Source organism: Halyomorpha halys, unplaced genomic scaffold (genome assembly GCF_000696795.3).
Source record: "Halyomorpha halys isolate HHAL.00 unplaced genomic scaffold, Hhal_1.1 Scaffold1657.1, whole genome shotgun sequence".
Taxonomy (NCBI): Eukaryota; Metazoa; Arthropoda; class Insecta; order Hemiptera; family Pentatomidae; genus Halyomorpha; species Halyomorpha halys.
The window spans coordinates 202,558-224,433 of NW_027115182.1; the positions used below are offsets into that span (position 1 = coordinate 202,558).

Here is a 21,876-nt window from a genome sequence, read left to right on the forward strand (position 1 = left end):
ATAATAATATGCACAAACAGGTTGTATTATATAAAATGTCAGTTTTGGGAGTAACATTAATAAAATATTAGTGAATAAAATTACAATTTATTGATAAATAAATTAGTATTGTAATTAGAGCAGAATTCTAATTTTAAAGTAAGGATCAATTTTCTTGTATGATAAACAACTTTCAAAAGTGTTATAGCAAATCCTCTAATGCTAAAAATTAACTTTCCACAGAACTCAACAGATAAGTAAGTGACCAAATACTTATTTTCAAGACCTAAACTTTTTAAAAATAAAAAAAAGGAAAAATGGTTTGCAATACAAAATACCATCAAATAATATGTTTTATTTTTAACTTCCTACAGCATAGTTGACGTAAGGGTTTTTTACCGAGATAAACCACACCAACCAACCACCTTTTTTAACTTTACACTTTTCATAAAGAGGGAATTGAAATTTATTTTTAGAAAGAATTGAAGAATCCATGCCAAGCAACATATTATAAATAATTTTACAATACCAATATGGAATAATCAATATAACTAGATTGTATTCATTCATGTTTTATCAATTTTATCCTGAAGTATCAGCATTTCATTTAATACAACCAGATAGTTTGAATGTAATAAAACTTGGATAAGAACTTAAATAAAATAAACAAATGCTATATATTATCATTTAACAGTATGCAAATACTGTCTTTAGTATGTACATTCTGTTAACTGATAATGATATAGCATTATCAATAATAATATAAAATTATATCATTATTGATAATTATAAAATAATAATGATAAAGTTATTTATATTGTAATAAGTATAAATATATATTATTTAAATTGAAAAAGAACACATAAGTAGAGTGCAATTTGCAGTGGAAGCTTTAAGCGGGAAAACAATTGTAATATTAAAATGTTATAGTGCATTGTGCTAATAATGATCAACAAATTTTCAAAATTGAACGCATAGAAAGGGTTAAATGAAATGTTAATGACAATGCAATTACATCAACCAAAAGTGATTTATTATAATATGAGGTGTATAAAAATTTAAAGTTGCAGGATGAAAATGCAAAATAAACAATCCAGGTGAACTTCATTACCTACATTAACCGAATAACATTTATTAAATCTAAAATATTAAATGATAAATGCAAAGCTTTAACGGGTGTAAGTGGGTGTACTCTACTAGTGCTTTATATATGAATGTAATAAAGATTAAAAACATTATCTACTCTAATTTATACATAATAATATTAAAAATTTATAAAAGTCTATTCAAAGAGAGAAAAAAACATGCTTAAGCAAAAGAGTAAAAGATTTAAAAATAAATCAAAATGAATATTTAAAAATGGAGAAAAAAAAAAATAAACAGTGCAAATTTACCTCAAGAACAAACCTTAGAAGGGAGGAATCGATGTCCGCAGGTGAACATTCCCAATGTGCCAAAGCAACGTATATCAAAATTGTGATTTATTATTTTTTCCCCAATATATATCATTACCTTTAACCTGTAGCTTTGAGGAATACCTAGCCTCAGCAGCAGGATTAGAAGCAACGCAAGTGTATTCCCCAGTATGGCTTGAATCCAGGCTAGGGATGCTGAGAAGGCTTGAGTACATGTCCAGTTTGGTGAGGTTGATGGCCAAGTGTGGCGGGAGGGGAGAATTATCCTTGAGCCACGTGATAGAGAGCGGGGGGTCACCTCTGGACACCCCACACACAATACGGGTCCGCGAACCCTCCGCAACTCCTCCTTCAGGGAATGAAAATGCTTCGATTGCCGGAGGCACTTGACATGTTTAATTGGACAAAAAAAGAGAAAAATATATTTTTAGATAGAGAGAAAAATTTGAAGAAAAAAAAGAGAAGAGGAAAAGAAAAGAGAGAAAAAAAGAGAAAAAAATTAGAAAAGAGCTAGGTCACTCTTTTGAAATACCATTGACAACTAAGCGCTGTGTGTAGACAACTTCTGCAACTGGATTCCTTGCCACACAGGAATAATTGCCATTGTGCTCAGGCGACAGGCTGTGTATGATGAGCATGCTATTGTACTGGTCAACCTGCTGCACTGCAAGCCTATGTTTGGGATCAAGAGGTCTGCCATCTTTTAACCATGTCACGGTTAGAGGAGGGTCACCTTTGTTCACGCTACAGGTAAACGAGGTACGCTCGCCCAGGTGCAGGGTCTGTTCGGCACTAAGGCTTATCTTGGGAGGGACTGGAAAATAACATTACTGTCATCCACTCCAACCTTCTATCTTTCATAAAACCTTTACTACTCTTATCTCAGATTTTTTGTCAAATCATTTATTGCCTGTTCATTCAAGAGAGAATAATTGATGTAGATGACAGTCTATTGATACATATAAAATTCCTCTTTCATATCATTATAAATACATTTTTAAAAGTTTAACTTATAAGTTCCATTATCATAAAGTAAAATAACATTTATTATTTTAATGATTAATATTTTATTATTTAAATTGAACATTGGATTTGTTGTATAACAGATGAGAGAAGTTATAGAGGAGTTTTCCTTTAAAAATATTTTCAGTTCGATAGGTTGGAGAGTTAGCAGACAAAATTTAGGTTTAAAAAGGGCATTTCAATTTAATAAACTAAAAGTTAAAACTGACCTAATACTTTTCTTTTAGCTGTTTAACTATTTAAGAATCAACCAGTTAGTATGTATTACATTTCATAATATGAAGTTTATAAGATGAAGTATGATAATAATTATAAAAATTAAACTTATACACATGTCAAAATACTAATAATTATATTAACTTGATATGATCTCCTTCATGAGTAAAAAATAATTTTTTTTCTAAACTTAAAACCCTAACAAGCCACAAAATTTTAAACTCTAAAGTAGTAATCAAAGAAAAAAATTATTGGTCGATCATTGACAGATCATGTGTTATTAATAAAAGGAAGATTGTCCAGGTGTGGTCAAAAATAACTCAAATAGTAAAAACTATTTATTATGAGCTAATGTTTCACCACACTTCACCGTGCTTTCACCGAGCTTCACCAGGGCTGAAAAAGATACAAACAACTACAAATATATAGCAGAGTAAGACAATAAGAAAGCTTGAAATAAAAGTAAACTAAGGTGGGCAAAAGTATGTGAAAAATTATATAAAAATGAACAAAGTAAACTAAACAATATACAAATAAGTTTACAGTGAAGTAACAAGAAATACAAAAGTATGAAACATATAATGAAAAGGGGACTAAAAACTAACCAAACGCTAGATAGATTAAGGACAGTAGCAAGAATTTATGTACTTGCTGTCCTCATCTCTTCTCAGTACCTAATCCAGCTCTTTTTGAGTACAGGTCCTTTCCTTATGTCCCAATTCTTTCCGATAATGTAAAAAAAATATATATATAAAAGAAATCCTTGCAATCCACTATTCCTACCCTATGTCTTTTTTTTTTTATTTAAAAGATCCTATTCATTTCCAATATCATTCCAATGTAGTTTCCAGATTCCCTGCTCCACCCAAAGTTGTAATTCTTCTTATATCAGTGAAACAAAAAACCATCTTAAAAGCTTTATTTCACAACACAAAACTTCAATCAACTCCTGCAATCCTTCCGCCTCTTAGCTTTCAGAACATGCTTTAACCCTCAATCATTCTTTCAACTTCAAATAAATATAAAATCTTGCTACAATCCTCTATCTAACTTGTGTTTGATTAGTTTTTAGTGTATTTTGTGTATAGTGTATTAGTGTAAGATTAGACAGCAATTACATAAATTCTTGCTACTGTCCTCTATCTGTCTAGTGTTTGGTTAGTTTTTACTGCCCTTTTCATTATATGTTTCATAATTTTGTATTTCTTGTTGTTTCGCTGTAAACTTATTTGTATATTGTTTAATTTACTTTGTCCATTTTTATATAATTTTTCATATATTTCTTTGCTCCACCATAGTTTACTTTTATTTCATGTTATTATTCTCATACTCTGTCACATATTTTTAGTTATTTGTATCTTTTTGAGCCCTGATAAAGCCCAGCAAAGTGGGATGAAATGTTTTCATAACAAATAGTTCTTTTTACTATATGAGTTATTTTTGCCCATACCCAGACCTTCCTTTTTTTATTAAAAAAAAAAAATATTTCCAGAATATAAATTCATGCAATGAAGTACAAAATGCACTTAAAATTTATTATAAATTAATATTTAACTAAACAATTGAGGCATAATTGGGGTAAATCAAAATCTAATCTCAAAATAAATTCTTCTGTTTTACTCACTGTGTTTTTATCAACTTTTTTGTGTTTTTATATTCTTACATCGTATTTTTTTTGTAGTTTACGAGGATTGCTCATAAACTGGAGGGTAGGAGAGTTACAGGCTGTCAGCTGTGAATAACAGCTGAACGAGCACCGATCTCTTTAAGCATAAGTCTCATCCTACAGTCACATAATTTATATATATACCACACATCATTTCCCACATAATAAATATGAATGTATTTATTAGTACGATATGTCACCTTAATATAAATGAAGTGTAAGGAAGAATACCAATAAATAAATTAAAAATGGGTAATTTAAGATTTTGCTCCTCTTCTTTCTCCCTTCCTCCAACAATACGTTGACCATGGGATACATGCCTTGTCTGGCTGAAGAAATCAAATCAAACTGGGAGCAGACATTTGCTCAACAGGATTATGAAATTGGTGGAATCCAAGATTGTTTGTTTAGCTATATCAGCTATATATAATAAATATAAACATAAGCAACATAGATTTTTAAACACTACAGTAACACAAAGGTTTACATACTCGTACAGTTAATCGATTCAGATCCTTGAGATAGGTACCAAAATAATGAATTGTAGACAGAACTTGGAGAAGTAATATAGAAATAAGATAGGTCACTGCAAGAACCGCTCTAAGAACTATCATATCACAGGTTTCGGTTTTAAGAGAATGTAAATTGTGTTAATTGACTCAAAATTATTTCTTTGGTATAGAATCATACTTCTTCTATTTTAGGTAGTCGAGGAAGTGAAAAGAAATAATAAATAACATGAACTTTTTTCATCCTTTGAAAAATAGTTACTACGTTTTATATTTAATGTCACCATCCCCATTGTAATAAAAACTTATTCTTCATTATTTGAAATACAGGCCTCAGTGAAATGATGGATTATAAACTGAATGTAGACAACTGGTTGAAGGGCTAGTATTTGATTAACATTTCATTGGTTTGAAATAACTCACTCCTCAGTGAGGAATATAAAATACAAAGCAGCTCACCAATGACACTGATCTCGCCACTCCTCTTGGCAGTTTGCCCTTGCTTGTTCTTGGCCCAACAAGTGTAGAGTCCAGCGTCAGGACCTTTCTGTACGGGGTCAATCACCAGAACTCCAGTTGAAGGATTCACCTTCTGTCGCAGATCTTCTGGTAGTTCTCTTCCTCCTATAAAAGATTCTTAATTAAAATAAGAAAAAAATGATAAAACTTGCACAATTGAAATTATGAAACTCATACTATTCAACAAATAATTTTTAAAAATGCAGAATTCAAATCCTGCAGTCCATATAGCTCATTGATATATTATTGAGCCATAGTATTACTGTTTCATAACAAATAGGTGGAATATTACTTTTCATAACATTTTAATTCCAAAGAAAAATAAATTACAATAACGAAAAAAAAGATTTCCCCGTTTAATAGATTAAGGACAAGAAGATTTTTAAAGGGTGGATAACTTCTTCAGGGAAGCATGTAGGTGACCTGAATTTTGTAGGCCATGATAAGGGCATACTCAAGATCAAAACTAGGGGGAGCCATCCAGAGTGGGGCAAGCCATGATCAATCAGTTTGTTACATTTTAGTATGGAAAAGGGGAATGAACCAAATTTTTAAGAAAATTATATGTAATTTCGCAGTGCTTTATTAGCTATTAAAATTAGTATTCGTTTGAAAAAAAAAATATTTTTTATTAAATTAATAATTTTTTGTCACATCTAGGGGGGGCAGCTTACCCTTCTGCCCTCCGCTGGGTACGCCTTTGGGCCACGAGGAACATATATGAAACTTAAGGAGTACGACGCACATAAGCGTAACTAACGCCAAAGGCATTCTTTGGAGCGTCGGACATCACAAGACCTAAATGAAAAAAACATAGGCAATAGGAAAATTTCACCCCCCCCAAAAAACTAAATATTATTCTTGAAATATTTATTGAGGGTAAATAAAGGGACAAGTAGGGGAAATAACTGTTCCTTTTCCCTATCAACTAATGAGTCTTTTTTTCTGTTTGTTAATTTTTAGAAATAGTTTGAAATCTGTAATAATGAATTCCCAACCGAGGTCTTATGCCAGAGATCTTGCTACAAAAAGCGACCAGTTCTCAAATATTACATGGTGTGTTTTGTGAACCCTGTTGCCAATTACATGACAAAAACTTTAATACTTCTTGGTGTGCTGAAAAAAAAAATGGATTGGAAATATCAGTCAAACAAATCAAAATAACTAAATGATAAATTGACATATATAACAATTAAAAAGTAGGTGATACCTTAAATTTGTAAATATAGTTGAAATTTCTCTCAGAAATTTCCATATAGGCCACTTTGGCCGACGACGTAACATATAAGAAGCCGTTGTAGCCTACTGTGTTTGGCGCCACCTTAGCTATTTCGAGTTTGTTGCGGTGCCATTTCGATTCCGGTCTCGATAGGTTGGATTTTATTTCGTAGCGGTCCCACAGTACCACTATTCACGTAAACTCGATCTTCCTTCCACTCTGGTTACAATAGATTTGCAACTTGTAGGATAATCCCTCCCTCTCCGTCCCTTGTGTGTCATAAATTCCACGTATGAGGCAAAAATAATTATTTATAAAGAAAAAGTAAAAAATAAAATAAATAAATTACAAACTAACCAATTGCTTAAAAAAAATAATTAAGTGTTATTCTTAGCAATTTTAATAATTCCTGGATAAATCCATGTGAGAAGGGTGTCCTGTGATATCACTAGCAGTGGCCAATCCAGAGTGAAGGGGAAGAAGGAAATTTCCCACTGAGTATAAATTATTTACCTACAAGTACTAATACTCGTAACTAAGGTCAATTAATGATAAGATTAATAAATTGATAATGAGGAAAATTAATTTCATTTTTAATCAAAAATTAAAATTGTCCCAGCTTACGAGAAATTAATCGTTGGAGATGAATCAAAGGAATAAATTAATTGCATTGTTTATTCTTATGATAATCGATTGTTAATGAATTGAGAATAGGATATAAAAATCGATTCATCAAAATTTACGTCATGAGCTCCTGACCTAAATGCTGTGGTCACTCTTACAGTGCTCCCAGAGTAGGGCCCTCCTCCCGAAATTACATCTGAATCATTAAAAAAATAAGTAGAAGATGATTAAATATAAATCTTCCAACTAAATTTCATAAATCTCTTTAATGTAGATTTGAGGCTAAAAAAATTCCTATATCTCTTTGCTTATCCAAAAACGAACTAGACCTGGGAATAGTAAGTGGGTTAACTTGGTCATGCCCATACAAGGCAAAAAGCTACTCTGGTTTTTGCGGTAGTTATTTCCCAGCCCTACCTGAGGGGAGGGGTTGGGTTGTCAACTTAGTTAATCTTTTGTTAAATAATGTATTAAGTACATAAAGAAACAGTAATAGTTAAATTAAACTATAATTTTCTAGTTTTCACTTAACAGAATTCAAAAGGGTATATTAGTTATTTGTATTATTTTTTGTTTCGGAGGAATTAATCCTTTTTATAACTTCTTTTATTTATTTCATCATTTGAAAAATGTTTCGGACAGTTTTCCCAATAATAAATCCATTTTTCAATAAATTGAATCTTGCACAATCAACAATTCTAAATTTTTATAGCAATTTAAAATAAATACGTTAAAATTAATCATTAGTTTTAATAAAATATAATTTACTATTAACACAACTAGATTTTACATTATTTGTTAAAAATTTAAGATTAGGCAATTTTAGGACATGTACCGCCGAAGCTTCTTGGCCGAAAAAAAAAGATTAGAACAAAGAAAGAAGATAGTAGGGTTGCGGTCAAAAAGAAGAACAAAATAGTTTTCAACTATTTATTGTCCGACGGTAACAATTAATTTCTATTTGTTTTCATTATTTTAATTATACGATGATCACATGCCAAAAAATACAACATATTTTTTATATTCAAATCTTTAATATTAAAGTTATAACAAGACTCTTGTTTCACTTTTAAACTTATGTATTTTAACCTTATCTTTCAGATATGTCTAAATTTAATAAACAAAACCATACTTTAATTAAATGAGATCTTAAATTTTTATGTTAATAATTATTTTTTAATAATTTAACCTTTTACTCATCAAAAATATCAAGTCCTTTGAAAGAATCTTCCTGTCCCTAATACCTACTCTTTGTTGATTTTTCCTGTGTGATCAAAGCAAAACGTTTCTCAGCTAGTATTTTAGAAAATCGTTCAAAAAAGTAAAAGCAATTTGCGAATTAAATATTGAAATATTTTTAATGAATTGTTTTATTGCGATGATTTTTCGCTAGCTTTATAATTTTTAAGCTTAATAAGCGATACTTTTTAAACTATAATATACAATTTAATAATTACGAATGATGAGCAGTAATTGATAATAATTTATAATATACATCCAAATGTTGAAGCTGGAATTTTCGATTTATTGATGACAGGTAACACTTGTGTAAGATAGGTAACATATGTGATAAGAAAATAGATTAAAAAAGCTGGTGCAGTCATTTACCCGTTACTATATAATATAAATCTATTTTAACCTTATCTTTCAGATATGTCTAAATTTAATAAACAAAACCATACTTTAATTAAATAAGATCTTAAATTTTTGTTACTAATTATTTTTTAATATTTATGGTGATATAACATTCAATATCACACATTTAACTTTTTACACGTTTTAAAAATTATTATTTGATTCATTATTGAATTTAAATTGTTCTGTAGCAGTTGTCGAACTATCAGAAATAATGTATCGTAGCGTAAGAGCAGGCTGGATGCATATATTACTGTGAATGAAGACACACTAGTGTTTTCGAGAATAATTCTTCAAAAGCGGGGATCAAATTTATTGTAAAATATTATAATTATTTTATTGGGAATATTTTAACTACGGCAATGAATCCTTTTTCATTTAATTTATTTTATTAATATGAACTAGTATGGGGTTTGAAAACAAGATAACACGATTAAAGGAGCTATCGGGTTTTTCTTTAAGGTCTGCTTGGTACATGGCGTGCATACGAAAAAGATAAATCGTCCTCTGGATTGACTATAATGTATGAAAACTTGGGGTCTTCATGTTGATAGGAATACAAGAGATGGATGCTGATTCAATCTATCATGATGAACGAATGTGAATTTATTCTTTCTATCCCTGACATTAGAAGTAGATAAAACGAAATAGAAATTCTTTATTTTTTAGAGATAATATTCAAATATGTTACTACACACAGAACTTTGTGTTTAAATACAAATATACAGGATATCGCTTATAACGAACTCCAAGAGACCAGGCATATCTGGTAACATAGTTGATCGTCGTTATAAATAATCCACTACACACGTCGTGTAAATGTTAAATAGTTTTTTGTAAAAATAAATTATTACTATCAAACACTAATAAATTGCTTTATTTACAATGAGCATTATAACCGTCGATGCAATATACGTTACTAAAAATAATGATGAAAAGATTGTTGACCGTGGATAATATAGTTCCAACGTTTCAGCCAGAATTTCTAGCCTTCATGAGGGCTAGAAATTCTGCCCGAAACTATTAACTACGTTTAGCACTATTAAATAAATTTTTTACTTACTTATGTTATTATCTGACCGCACCCACAACCATCTTCTCTTCATATAGTTACTAAAAATAAACTGATAAGGCTCTGAAATTCACGTGTCCGGAAATATTCGTTCGAGGTCGTTATAAGCGATATCCAATGTATTAATAAAGACTTAACATACCGAACCTTCCTGTTATTTGAGGTCAAAATATAGCCATCACGAAACAATTTGGGTATACATATTATTTTACAGAACTGGTACTATCTCTTAGTGGTTTGATTTCTTTAGTCATTAATAGTATAAAAATACGGTTATTAGCTCAGAGTAAAAAAAATTAACATTTAATTTTTTTGTTGTATAACTGCCAGACGCTTATTTTTTAATGACTCATTCTAATGCTACCTATTTTTCTATATATCTGTACTGATAAGTATAAAGGATTTAAGTCTATATTCTTAATTTTTCAGGAGACGAAAAATAAAGTTAAAAAAATTCTAAATAAAACTTTATCCGTTCAATACAATTTTAACCAGGATATTATAATATAGAACTAAAATCCTTTATACCAATCGATAGAGAATTTTTTATGAGTCTGACTATATACTTAACTCAACACCGACATTTTTTGGATTTAAATCCTTTATTCTTATCAGTACAGATGTATTTGTTTTAAAACATATTTATTAATCTGTTAAATTACTACTATTCGCCGCTTCCTCAATTATTTTTGGAAGATTAATAAAATCCTAAATATTAAACTTGAAATGAAAAAAGAAAATATTCTTATTAAAGAAACGCAAAAAAAGAGAGAAAAAAATTTCAAAAATTATATTTCATAAAATTTCCATTTCTGATTAGAAGTGTTAGATATTGTAAAATTAGATATTAAATGCACACTTATTTAAATTGTTCCCTAATCAATTTAAGTCGCTATCGTTTTATTTAATCTTCTTATAAAAATAACGATAACGAGTGTAGGATTTGAAAGGAAACGTTGTTTAAGAGATGTCACTTCATTTTTGAAGAATAAAGACATCTCTTTGTAGAGATCAAAAGATGATCTTGAAAGGTATCCTTCCCTGTTTCCTGTCATGTAATTTGACCTTTTACTCATCAAAAATATCAAGCCCTTTGAAAGAATCTTCCTGTCTCTAATGCCTACTCTTTGTTTATTTTTCCTGTGCGATCAAAGCAAAACGTTTCTCAGCTAGTATTTTAGAAAATCGTTCAAAAAAGTAAAAGCAATTTGCGAATTAAATATTGAAATATTTTAAATGAATTGCAAAAAGATGGACGTATTTCTATAGAAATATTTTAAATGAATTGTTTTATTGTGATGATTTTTCGCTAGCTTCATAATTTTTAAGCTTAATAAGCGTTACTTTTTAAACTATAATATAAACTTTAATAATTACGAATGATGAGGAGTAATTGATAATAATTTATAATATACATCCAAATGTTGAAGCTGGAATTTTCGATTTATTGATGACAGGTAACATTTGTGATAAGAAAATAGATTAAAAAAGCTGGTGTAGGCATTTACCCGTTACTATATAGTATAAATCTGGAAACTACTTTTTAAAACAAAAATGAAAAAAAAAATTTGATTGGAATATAAATTTTATGCAAAAATACTAATTAACTTATCAGAAGAATAGGGTGTCTCAGCAGGAAAAGCGCTGTGATACCAACTCCATGGATCTGGGTTGGAATCCGGCAGATAATTATTTATTTTTTTACTGTAGCCGTGAAACAACCCTGTGTGCTCAGGATCCCCCGAGTCCAGCCAACCTCATAAATTGGGTACCCTTAGTAGGGGAGAACTCTGGTAGTTGAGCGTGATCATGACCAAATCACCTCCTTGCACAACCTTTGTTCAAGAAACAGTGCTTGCTTATAAAGTTCTGAAGACCTGACCCTTCATAGGTTGTAGTGATATAGATTTTAATTTTTAATTTATTGAAATTTACAACTGTATATAAAAAATAAAATAAGTAAATGTGATAAATGTTTTAGAACATATGGCAATCTAGGGAATGAACCACTCAATGGTAATACTTCAATCATTACATTAAATTAGAACCTGTGGCCATCATCTTTTCAGATGTCTCGGAGGTCAAGGACTAATGGATTTGGGTGCATAAAGATTTTGGAATAAAAGAAGATATATATGTTTCAGGCCAAATATGCAATGAATCGGATGTTAAGGTCTTCATGTTTGAGTTAATTTGTGACCTAATAAGGTGCATCAAGGATTTTGGATTGTTAGGATTTGATACGGGAAGAATTTCATGGTTTGGTGTAGCCCCAAAGCTTAATTCCGTTTGTCCAAATTGGTCTGATTATCATAATGTATATGAGTTTTTTTGTAGTAAATGGTAAGTTTACAGCGTTTGTTTAGTAAGTGTTGTAGGAATCAGAATTTACGAGAGATTTATTGTCGTTTCAATCTAGTATGGGGATTCCAAGTAAGTCTCTTATCAAGATGGAGTCCTAAGTAGCAAATTCCTTCAGCAAGATTTTAATTTATTAATTTTAATTAACTACATTATAGGTTATTTAGGCATTCAGTCATTCAGAAGATTGATTATTCAAAACTTTAATAAATAATTATAACATTCTATAGATTGCTAGAAGATTTTAGAAATTGAAAAAAAACAAAAACATTTCGAATATTTTTGGTTTAGAATATGATGGTACCAGATGATGGGCGTTCTACTATATAATAAATAAAACTGAATATCATCCCCCTTCAATTATGTCAAAAATTCTAAAAATAAATAGAAGCGAGATGAGTTATTATTCCTCAACCAAATACCTCTACGCAACCTTGAATAAGAAAGGACTCAGGTGTTGTCGGAAGTGTGTACACAGCTTTGTACGTCATTAAAGATACCTTCAAGTTATTTAATTATTCATAAACGTCTGCTAAGGGAAAGAGAGAGAGAGAGAGAAAAAAAAGAGTGCATTCCTGTAAAAATTTAACCTCCGAGACCACCTCTTGAACAAATTTTATGTAAGGTTTTGGGGAAGATGTTTACATATTCAGGAGTTTCACTTTCAAAACATGTCTTGTATCCTTTCTCTCTTCCTTTATCTTTTCTAAATACAGATAAAAAAGATTTGGAAGTGTCTTTGTGTGAGAATTTATTTTTAGGGCTACAAATAAAAAAATATTTCTATTTTTTCTAAAATATTTATGTTTTTTCTAAAATATTTATATTTTTAATTTTTTTAAATCATGTATAATGTTAAATGTGGACAAGAATGGAAGATAAGCTATTTCTCTAAGACATAAAATTAAATAAGACACTTTATTCACCTCTTTCCCAGCGAATTTCTTCTATGGGGTATCCAGCCACGGGGCACTTAATGCGAAATTCTTCTCCAGCAACAGCTGTGACTTTCGGTATCAGTCGTATGTAGGGCAAACCTGGAAGTAAAATATATCATGAAAAACTGAAAATTTTTGATGAATTCGATGTAGATTTAATCAAAAACGATCCTGGATAGTTTTTAAGTGTGGAAGTGTTTTTAGAATCTTAAATATATTAAAAAAATAAATCTATATTTTTAAATATTGAATAGGGTAATAGTATTCATACGCCATCCATTGTAATTTTTTTTTAAACAACCGCATACATTAATTTTCAGAAAAGATTCTTAAACTCAGTCAATAATTTAGAAAGACTATACCGCTGATTAGTTTTTTTAGTCAGGAATTAATTAGTCAATTATTGGACGCTGTATTCTTGTATTCCTTACATTGATTGTATAATACATAGCTCAGTATCCGATTGATGATTTATTGTAAATTTTATTTCTTATATTTTTGTTTGTAAAAAAAAAATGTGTAATGCAAATATTTTATGTTTATATAAATATTTGCATTACACATTTTTTTTTTACAAACAAAAATATAAGAAATAAAATTTACATAAAATGCGATTAAACAGTATTTATTTTGTTTTATTTCCGAAACGGAGAATCAATATTGGAGTTAGCTGGTCAATTTTTCAGATGTCAAATAGATAAACAAAAAATTTGCATTCGACAATTTTTTATAACACAAATAAAAACATACATTGTGTAAACAATATCCTGATTAATTGATTAATACTTCATACAACTTGGGAAATCAGGTTATGTATACATGGCGAGAGGTTGAGATTCGTATTCACAATTGCATTAGATTTTCTATTGTGTATCTAGATACAGACTATAAATGTATTATTCATTTTAGATATAATAATTGTATTAGCTGGTGTATTCAGATCGCATCAATTGGTCCATAGCAAAAAGTATATTGACATTTTTACAATATCAATGTTGGTAACATTTTGGCTTAAATCAGCTTAATATCTATATTATCTCTTACAAGATGGACTATTTCCCTCGAAAATAACATACTTTTGAACTGTGACTAAAGTCATTAGAGGACCACATCATATCCTTTTCATAAACCATACGATCACAGTTTAGGAGGTTCGGAGATGTCAGTTACGTATTTTTTCCCTATATGACCAGCTTAATATGGCCGTCTCCATCGTCCTTTGTATCTGATGAGCTGAAATTCAGTATGTAGGGTTGTTTTCTATGCAGAAATACCATAAAAGGGGGAGAGATGGATTTCAGTGAAAAATTAGGTAAATGATTACTTCAGGTCCTCCAAAAAACCGGAAAACCATTACTACTTGACCAGAGTGTCCGTAGATAACCCGAAGGTACCCGAGTATTGACGACTCCTTATCTTTGGTTAGTTTACGATTAACCGCCTTTCAAAAGGAAAATTGCTGTTCCTGCACTTTTCCCCCTTTAGTTAAAGTTTAGGTGACAATACTCGACATTATTCAGGTGCAGTTTCCTTCCCGTTTACTTTTTCTAACTTAAAATATCGATATTAAATATATATTTGATGTCTGTGAATATACCTCACGGCCCCTAGTACTTCTTTGGACTATTTAACTCTACAGTCTGACAATCTTCAGTTTTAGGTATTCAATATTAGAGTATATATTACGGAATAAAAATGTTAGATATTACATATTTATAATATCATTTAACTTTATCATAGGCGTAGGCAGGATTTCGCCAAGGGGGGAGCAGGTCTCAGCCCAATACACACACACACATTCAACTCTGAAACCTTGAGTAAAAGAGAGATATCTGATTCCGCATTCCCAGAAATACCCCCACATTTTATTTCTATCCAATAATAACTTTTTAAATTTGAAATACCTATAATCACAATAAATTTAAATGTAAAATGAAACAACTGAATTTAAATCGTTAACAACAAGGTTTACCAATGGCTCGCACAATGAAAATATAAGGCAGTTTGGCACTTATCTCTGATGATTTTTTGGACACCACCATCTTTCCCGGTCATTACCTTCTTGATTATAGAATGTTTCCAATTTGAAACCATATATCAAATAAGTTTACTATTTTGTTTGTTTTTTCAAACTTTTACTATTTTTGGGTCCAAAAATTCTCGGGGGGCCACGGCTCTCCCCTGCTCCTCTCTACCTACGCCCATGGACTTCATCTATAAAGGTCTTTATTTTTTCCCATAGGTATAATTTGGGATTTCCCATTTAACCCTTGATCAACTCTTTGGATATCAATCCGAAGATTCTCCTGAATTTATTGGATCGACTTGATTAGACTATTTCTCTAGTTTCCTTTTGTTTCTTGTCCTTGATTGTTTTCAAATAAGAGCTTTTTCTTGCTCTTTTAGTATTAGGTTTTAATGCCTTTTAAGTACTCACTTCCTCCATTTTTGTAGCATTCGAGTTTGCTTATGCAAAAATGCAGTTATTCAACTCCAAATGGTTTATTTGTTAAAAAATAAATCATTTAATAGTTATTATAACTTCAATAATAAGATTTCCTTGCGCTGAAAATTAATAAGAATAAGAAAAATGCTCTGTCGAAGTAGGGGACAATGCATTTTTAAACGAAGGTTTGGACATTGTCACTCCCGGCACTTTTCGGGTTATCAAAGTAATAATGACTTGCCACCCTTTCGGAGGACCCGAAGTAATTAAAAATTTACAAAAAATTAATCCATTCAAATATTTTTCACGTTTTAAAAATTATTTACACCGACACAGCCCCTTCAAATTGAGTTAATAGGTTAGAAGGTTAGAAATTAAAAACTTAAATCTCAAGTCTTTACGGAGTTCCATTGACCACAGTTTTTTTTTATAGATTGCATTTTACCCAGATTAATTATATTTTTCATACTTTATTACCACAAGGCTCCGTTACCACTTTTATCATTACCACATTAACCAATCATAATCCCAGATTGAAGATTTCATTTGATTGAAAAAAAAAGTCCATATAGTTCCCTCAAAATTCCCGATGAATTGTATTATCATCACATAGCAGGTATTCAAACTAGCGCTTAAGTATTGTATATATACCAGCAAATGCAGTCTAAACCTAATACTATCACAACCTGCAAAGCGGACCCTTCCCGCTCATCATAGTTTCAATGAGCAAACGGCGCCATCGATGCCGCACACACAGTGTACACTCGACGAAGCCCTTAAAATACCCATGGGTAGAAGAAGGCAGCACACTTCAACTGACATCATTGTACCTAAATATTCCTTATTTTCAATGGAGGGTACGAAAACAAAAAAAAAAAGTATTGTATTATCCTGGGCCATAGCCTTGTTTTACTGAACTTGTGAAATTAAATATATGTGATTCTGACTACAGTTTCAACGAATGGCCCATAATAAAATATCGAGTACGATGTTAATAATAAAACCTGCCCCCTTCGGTAGTATTATTGATCGAATATTGTTGAACCAATGCTGGAGGCAGTTGGGGGTTTATAGAAATAAAGGTGTCGAGGGGAGGCTATTAAAAGGTTCGTGCTTATGCATATTCATAAAGGAAAGTGATTACAAGCGTGAAAGCTTTCTTCCTTTAATTAATTTACACAGGGATCGATCGTGAACGATCAGCACCAGACCAAGCTCCTAACCAAAGATGAGTCCTCAACAGTGTCATTAGGCCTCAAGGTTCACAAGTGACCCCTTCTTGTCGCATTAAAGCTCTGTTGTGTAACATTTTAGTAAAATATAAATTTCAATGAGTTTTAAATTCATTCATGAGATCTAAATTGGTTTGTATATTATTGCTTAGCTAAATTATAATTTTTTTTTATTAATATTAGTTTTTAGAATTTTAAAGAAGTTAAGAAAATTTGTTTATTATTAAATGGTAATTTGGCCAGTACATACTTAACTAACCTGTAGGTATGACTTTGATCAAAGAGCTGACATTCAGTTTTGGGGTAGTTTTTAGCGAGTGAAAGGGGTCTAAAAAGATTATCGGACGGAATGAAATTGGATCGAAAATATTAGCTTATGTTTCAGTTGAGCATTAAAAGGAGTCAAGTCTTCCACAAGTTAAAAAATTTGCCTCATGGTCCAGAAGCGACCCCTTCTTGTCGCATTAAGGCTCTGTTGAGTAACATTTTAGTAAGCTATAATTTTTTTTTTTTAAATTGATAGATTTATTTATTGATAGATAATACAATCTGCCACACAGTTGTGGCATAATAAAAAAATAAAAATAATAAAAAAAAAAAACTAAAAAAAAACTAAAAAAAAAAACTCTTAAAATATATACAAAACAAAAGAATAGACGAGATGAACATAATCAAACTAAAACTATAAATTTTAAATCCATTCATGAGATCTACATTGGTTTGTATATTATTGCTTAGCTAAATTATAATTTTTTTCAAAATCAAGTATATTTGCTTTTCATATTTTCCTGCTCAATCCAGAGTAATTACCTAAGACTATTAAATGAACCACTCTAGAATATATTGCACTAAATAAATATTATATAAAGAAGAAACGATAAACACTGAATGATTAATATTTCAATAAAAACATCTGCTAAGTACTTCCATCAGAATTGATTCTTCAGCTTTTATTGATAGAATATAGGCATGATCATATATATTCCAAAGTTTCAGAAGAAATTTAGTTATTTTCTTTTTTCTTTTGAGCTTACAATCTACAAAACGAACCATTGTAGACAACTCCATCAAGAAAGGAGTTTTTCGCATTGGTAAGTGGTTGATAAAATTGATACTACACACATTTTACTCTAATCACCAATTTTCTCCTAATGTGGTACATATCAGATGAGCCATTTTTGAAATATAGAGTTGACAAGGAAAATAAATAAACGAAATAAAAAAAGAAGTAAAATAAACGCAGACGTAAGCAAAGATAGAGAATGGAATTCAATAAAAGTGGTACTGAATATTTTTACACTAATTCCCAACATTCCTCCTATTTTAGTCCAAGTCGAACGAGCCGTTTTCGTTGTCTAAAGAAATGGTTTGCGTTTCCTACATAAATAAAAAAAATAGCTACCTATGATATTGAGGCAAAAACAATCATTATGAAAATTAAAAAAAATCCTATAACAGCGCATCATTTTCATACTACCAATCGTTTAGCATAACCGATGTATTCGGTGGTGATGTTAAGACTAAGACTCTAAGATTCAAGAGATTTTAACATAAAAGAGGAATAGTATTTTTCTATTAAAATATAGTCAAACATTTTGATATTTATATTTTGGATTAGAAAACAGCACCACATTAAAATATTTTGCTGATTTTTTTTTTTCCATCCGTAGTTGAAGAAAACTAATAAAGCACAGGGGCTTAGTTCATCAACAAGACTGGAGTTATATTTCCACCTTGGGACATCCAACTTTTATTGCTTGGAAACCAGGTTGAATAGGATTCCCTGAATAGAGGTAACAGAAAACCAAACATGTACTGCATACAATGTCATATTATCCAAGCTGTCTCGTTTCTTATTCATCATCCTGTGGGTCATAAAAACAGAAATTTCAAAATAAACGTCATGGGGATATTTGCTAGCTTGAAAATATTTAGCTCTTTGTGTGTTACAACTTTTTACCACCTTAAAAACATTTCAATAGAGTGATCATAAACAAATCCCCTCCTTGTACAACCGATGTTCAGGAAATAGTACTTTCTAACAAAGAACTTAACCCCTGACCCCTCGTGGGTTGTAGTGGTGCAGGTTTTACATTACAATTATAAATTAATTCTTAATGCAGGGTTCATATAGGCAAATTTTATTTATTTTTATTTGTGTGGAAAGAAAATGTATCGCAAAAAAAAAAACTATAATATCTTAGAACTATTTTAGTAGATAAATAAAAATAAAATTCATGTTGTTTTTACTTTCAATATTTTTTTTCTGTCGTAACTTTTCGATGAAATGGAATAGTAAAATATTTTTTTAAGTTACGTCTAAAATAATAAAATTTATTGATAAGTAATTTCTTAAATTTTCTTTTTTAAAGAAAATATTAATTTTTAGAATTTTAAGAAGTTAAGAAAAATTATTTATAACTAAATGGTAGTTTGGCCAGTACATACTTAACTAACCTGTATGTATTACTTTTATCAAAGAGCTGACATTCAGTTTTGGGGTAGTTTTTAGCGAGTGAAAGGGGTCTAAAAATATTATCGGACGGAATGAAATTGGACCGAAAATATGAGCTTACGTTACAGTTGTGCGTTGAAAGGAGTCAAGACTTCCACAAGATAAAAAATTAACCGGTCGGAAAAAATCCGGACTGTTCTAGCCGTCTCAACACTCAAGAACGGTTTTCTTCCGTCTGGTATTCTTGGCATGTAGAAGGGGCTAATGTTTTTCTTCTTGTGCCGTAAAAGGTGCATTACTGGTTTAGCATTGAAGAGATATTTATTTACGTTAATGTATTGATTATAATTACATATTGGTTCTTGGGGTTTCTAAATTAATCAAATCGTTACAATTAATTATTTTATATTTCTTTCGTTGTATTTATTTTTAAATGATTAAATTATATAAAATTCTTCAAAAATATAAATTGATTCTTCAAAAATATGATGTTTATTCTCTAAACTCTGTGATAAGATTGATAGAAATTAGCTTATCTTCATATCGTGAGGATTTCAATATCTTTTTTTGACCTCTAGATTGTTAAGCGTAATATCACATAAAGGGTAATGGAAACCTTATTTTCATGCATTTAAGCCGAAGATTCACCTTCCAGGGTTTGAAATCCTTTCAACATTTTTTTATTCGGAATATTAACTTAAAAAACCAAGTTTCCTGGGCCAACAATAATTTAATGAGCTGGTTAGGGGTGGGCACTCTCTTCTATTAATTTTAGTATGATTTTAAAATACCGTTGATAATTCATTGTCTGCAGCATATTAAAGTATTGAAAAGAGACAGCATATCAAGTTGAATTCTGAAATATTATGGTCAACATTAAAACTAATAATTTTTAAGTGCTTACAAGAACCGTCTACGGTCTACCGAAGCAGATCTAACTGGGTAAGGCATTTTTTAAGAAGTTGCTGTTCCCTGCAATAATTTTAGAAGATTATCGATAGTTTCAATATTCTTTTTATATATATCTGGAAATCGAAACTTTTTCCACACATGAGTTGAATTATCAAATCCACATAGCTGTAAAACATACTGTTTCTACTTCATAAAAATAAAAATTTAAGCAACAGACAGAATAATTAAATGGTTCTCAATAAAATAAACGGTTAGAGCTATATAATCAATATATTCAAATAAAAATGCGTATCCGTATATTTCATTTTGCAGCCTAAGCCAGACAAAGCAGGCTACTGTTTTTCCTATCTGTGGTGGACTCGAGGCTCCCATCATGCATATTGGTTGGTAGATGTATTGGTGTGGGAGAGGGACTGTCCCCTTCTGGGATATTGCCCCTCCATCACGACCTGGAAAGTGGCAAGGCAATGTCCTCTTGGTGGACGTTATCACCGAGGAAAGGGGTTCAGCTCTCTCGACTTCTCCATTACCACCAGTAAAGCGTCACCTCTCTACGCTTAAGTGAACATGGCGACAGAGTTACAGAGGTACGAAAACATACTGTGTTCATTAAAAAAAAAAAAAAAAAAAAAAACTAAGGCTAAAGTTATCAAACTTTCGGTGGTCAGGTTTATAAGTAATTGTTTTGTGTTTTACATAAATTTCAGTTGCACTAGGTTTGTTCTCCTCAAATGTATGAACAGGCATGCATAATCCAAATTTTTTTTTTCTTTTTAATAATACTTTTTATTTATTGATAGATATTACAATCTGCCACACAGTTGTGGGCAATAGGTTATAGTGATGAATGATCTCATACATACTAAAATAAAATAAAATAAATGAATAAAAAAAAACTCTCTTAAAGTATATACAAACAGAAGAATAAACAAAATGAACATAATCAAACTATCTGCATGAAAAATAAATAAATAAAATAACATAATGATAAATTAATATAGTCTCTAGTCACATTAAGTCACACTCTAATTAATCCAAATTTAACGCTGCTAAAATACTACTGTACAGAGCTAGAGATATTAATAAATGCATTGCACAAATATTGATTTCTTTTAATGACCTATCCACGTCTAACAATAATTATATAATATTCATATTTATGAATGTCTTTGTGAAATATATAATTTATTACTTGAATTATATAATAATACACATTATTAAATACTTATTTAATTTAGTATGTATTTAAATCAGTGTTGTTCTAAACAAGCAAATTCTTCATTATAACACCTATTCCTTTATTTTACTATACTTTGCTGAACGTTAACATTAAAAACAAGTATTATCTAGCACTAAAGTAATTTTGCATAACAAGATTTTGATAAATTCTTAATTTAGTCCCATAAATAAATTAACTATAGAAGAGTATACGATATAATAAAATATTCAGGGAGGCCGGGGACATTATTGTAAGTCGGGAAAGGGTTGAAATAGCTTAAGTGTTTTTTACGCTGCAGAAAATCGGATTGAAATCGAGAAGATTTTTTCATCAAAACCTTTTTTTTCAGAAAAGGTTAAAGGAACTATATAGAAAGATAGTGATACAGAATTTCAAAATGTTGCGCATGTATAAGGCCAAACCTATTTCCCCTAAT

The 21,876-nt window shown here is 30.3% G+C and overlaps 1 protein-coding gene across 6 annotated transcripts in view; it reads right to left on the reverse strand.

Moving 5' to 3' along the window:
* Dscam2 (Down syndrome cell adhesion molecule 2) overlaps positions 1-21,876 on the reverse strand; it is a gene marked incomplete at its 5' end in the record, with an annotated part of 104,947 nt that overhangs the window by 31,628 nt on the left and 51,443 nt on the right. For 4 of the 6 annotated variants that reach the window (XM_014435713.2, XM_014435711.2, XM_067052274.1 and 1 more), the window contains 3 exon segments: positions 1,492-1,779; positions 5,268-5,432; positions 13,165-13,275. In XM_014435713.2, the coding sequence (XP_014291199.1) occupies positions 1,492-1,779; positions 5,268-5,432; positions 13,165-13,275 (564 nt within the window). 6 annotated transcript variants of the gene reach the window in all.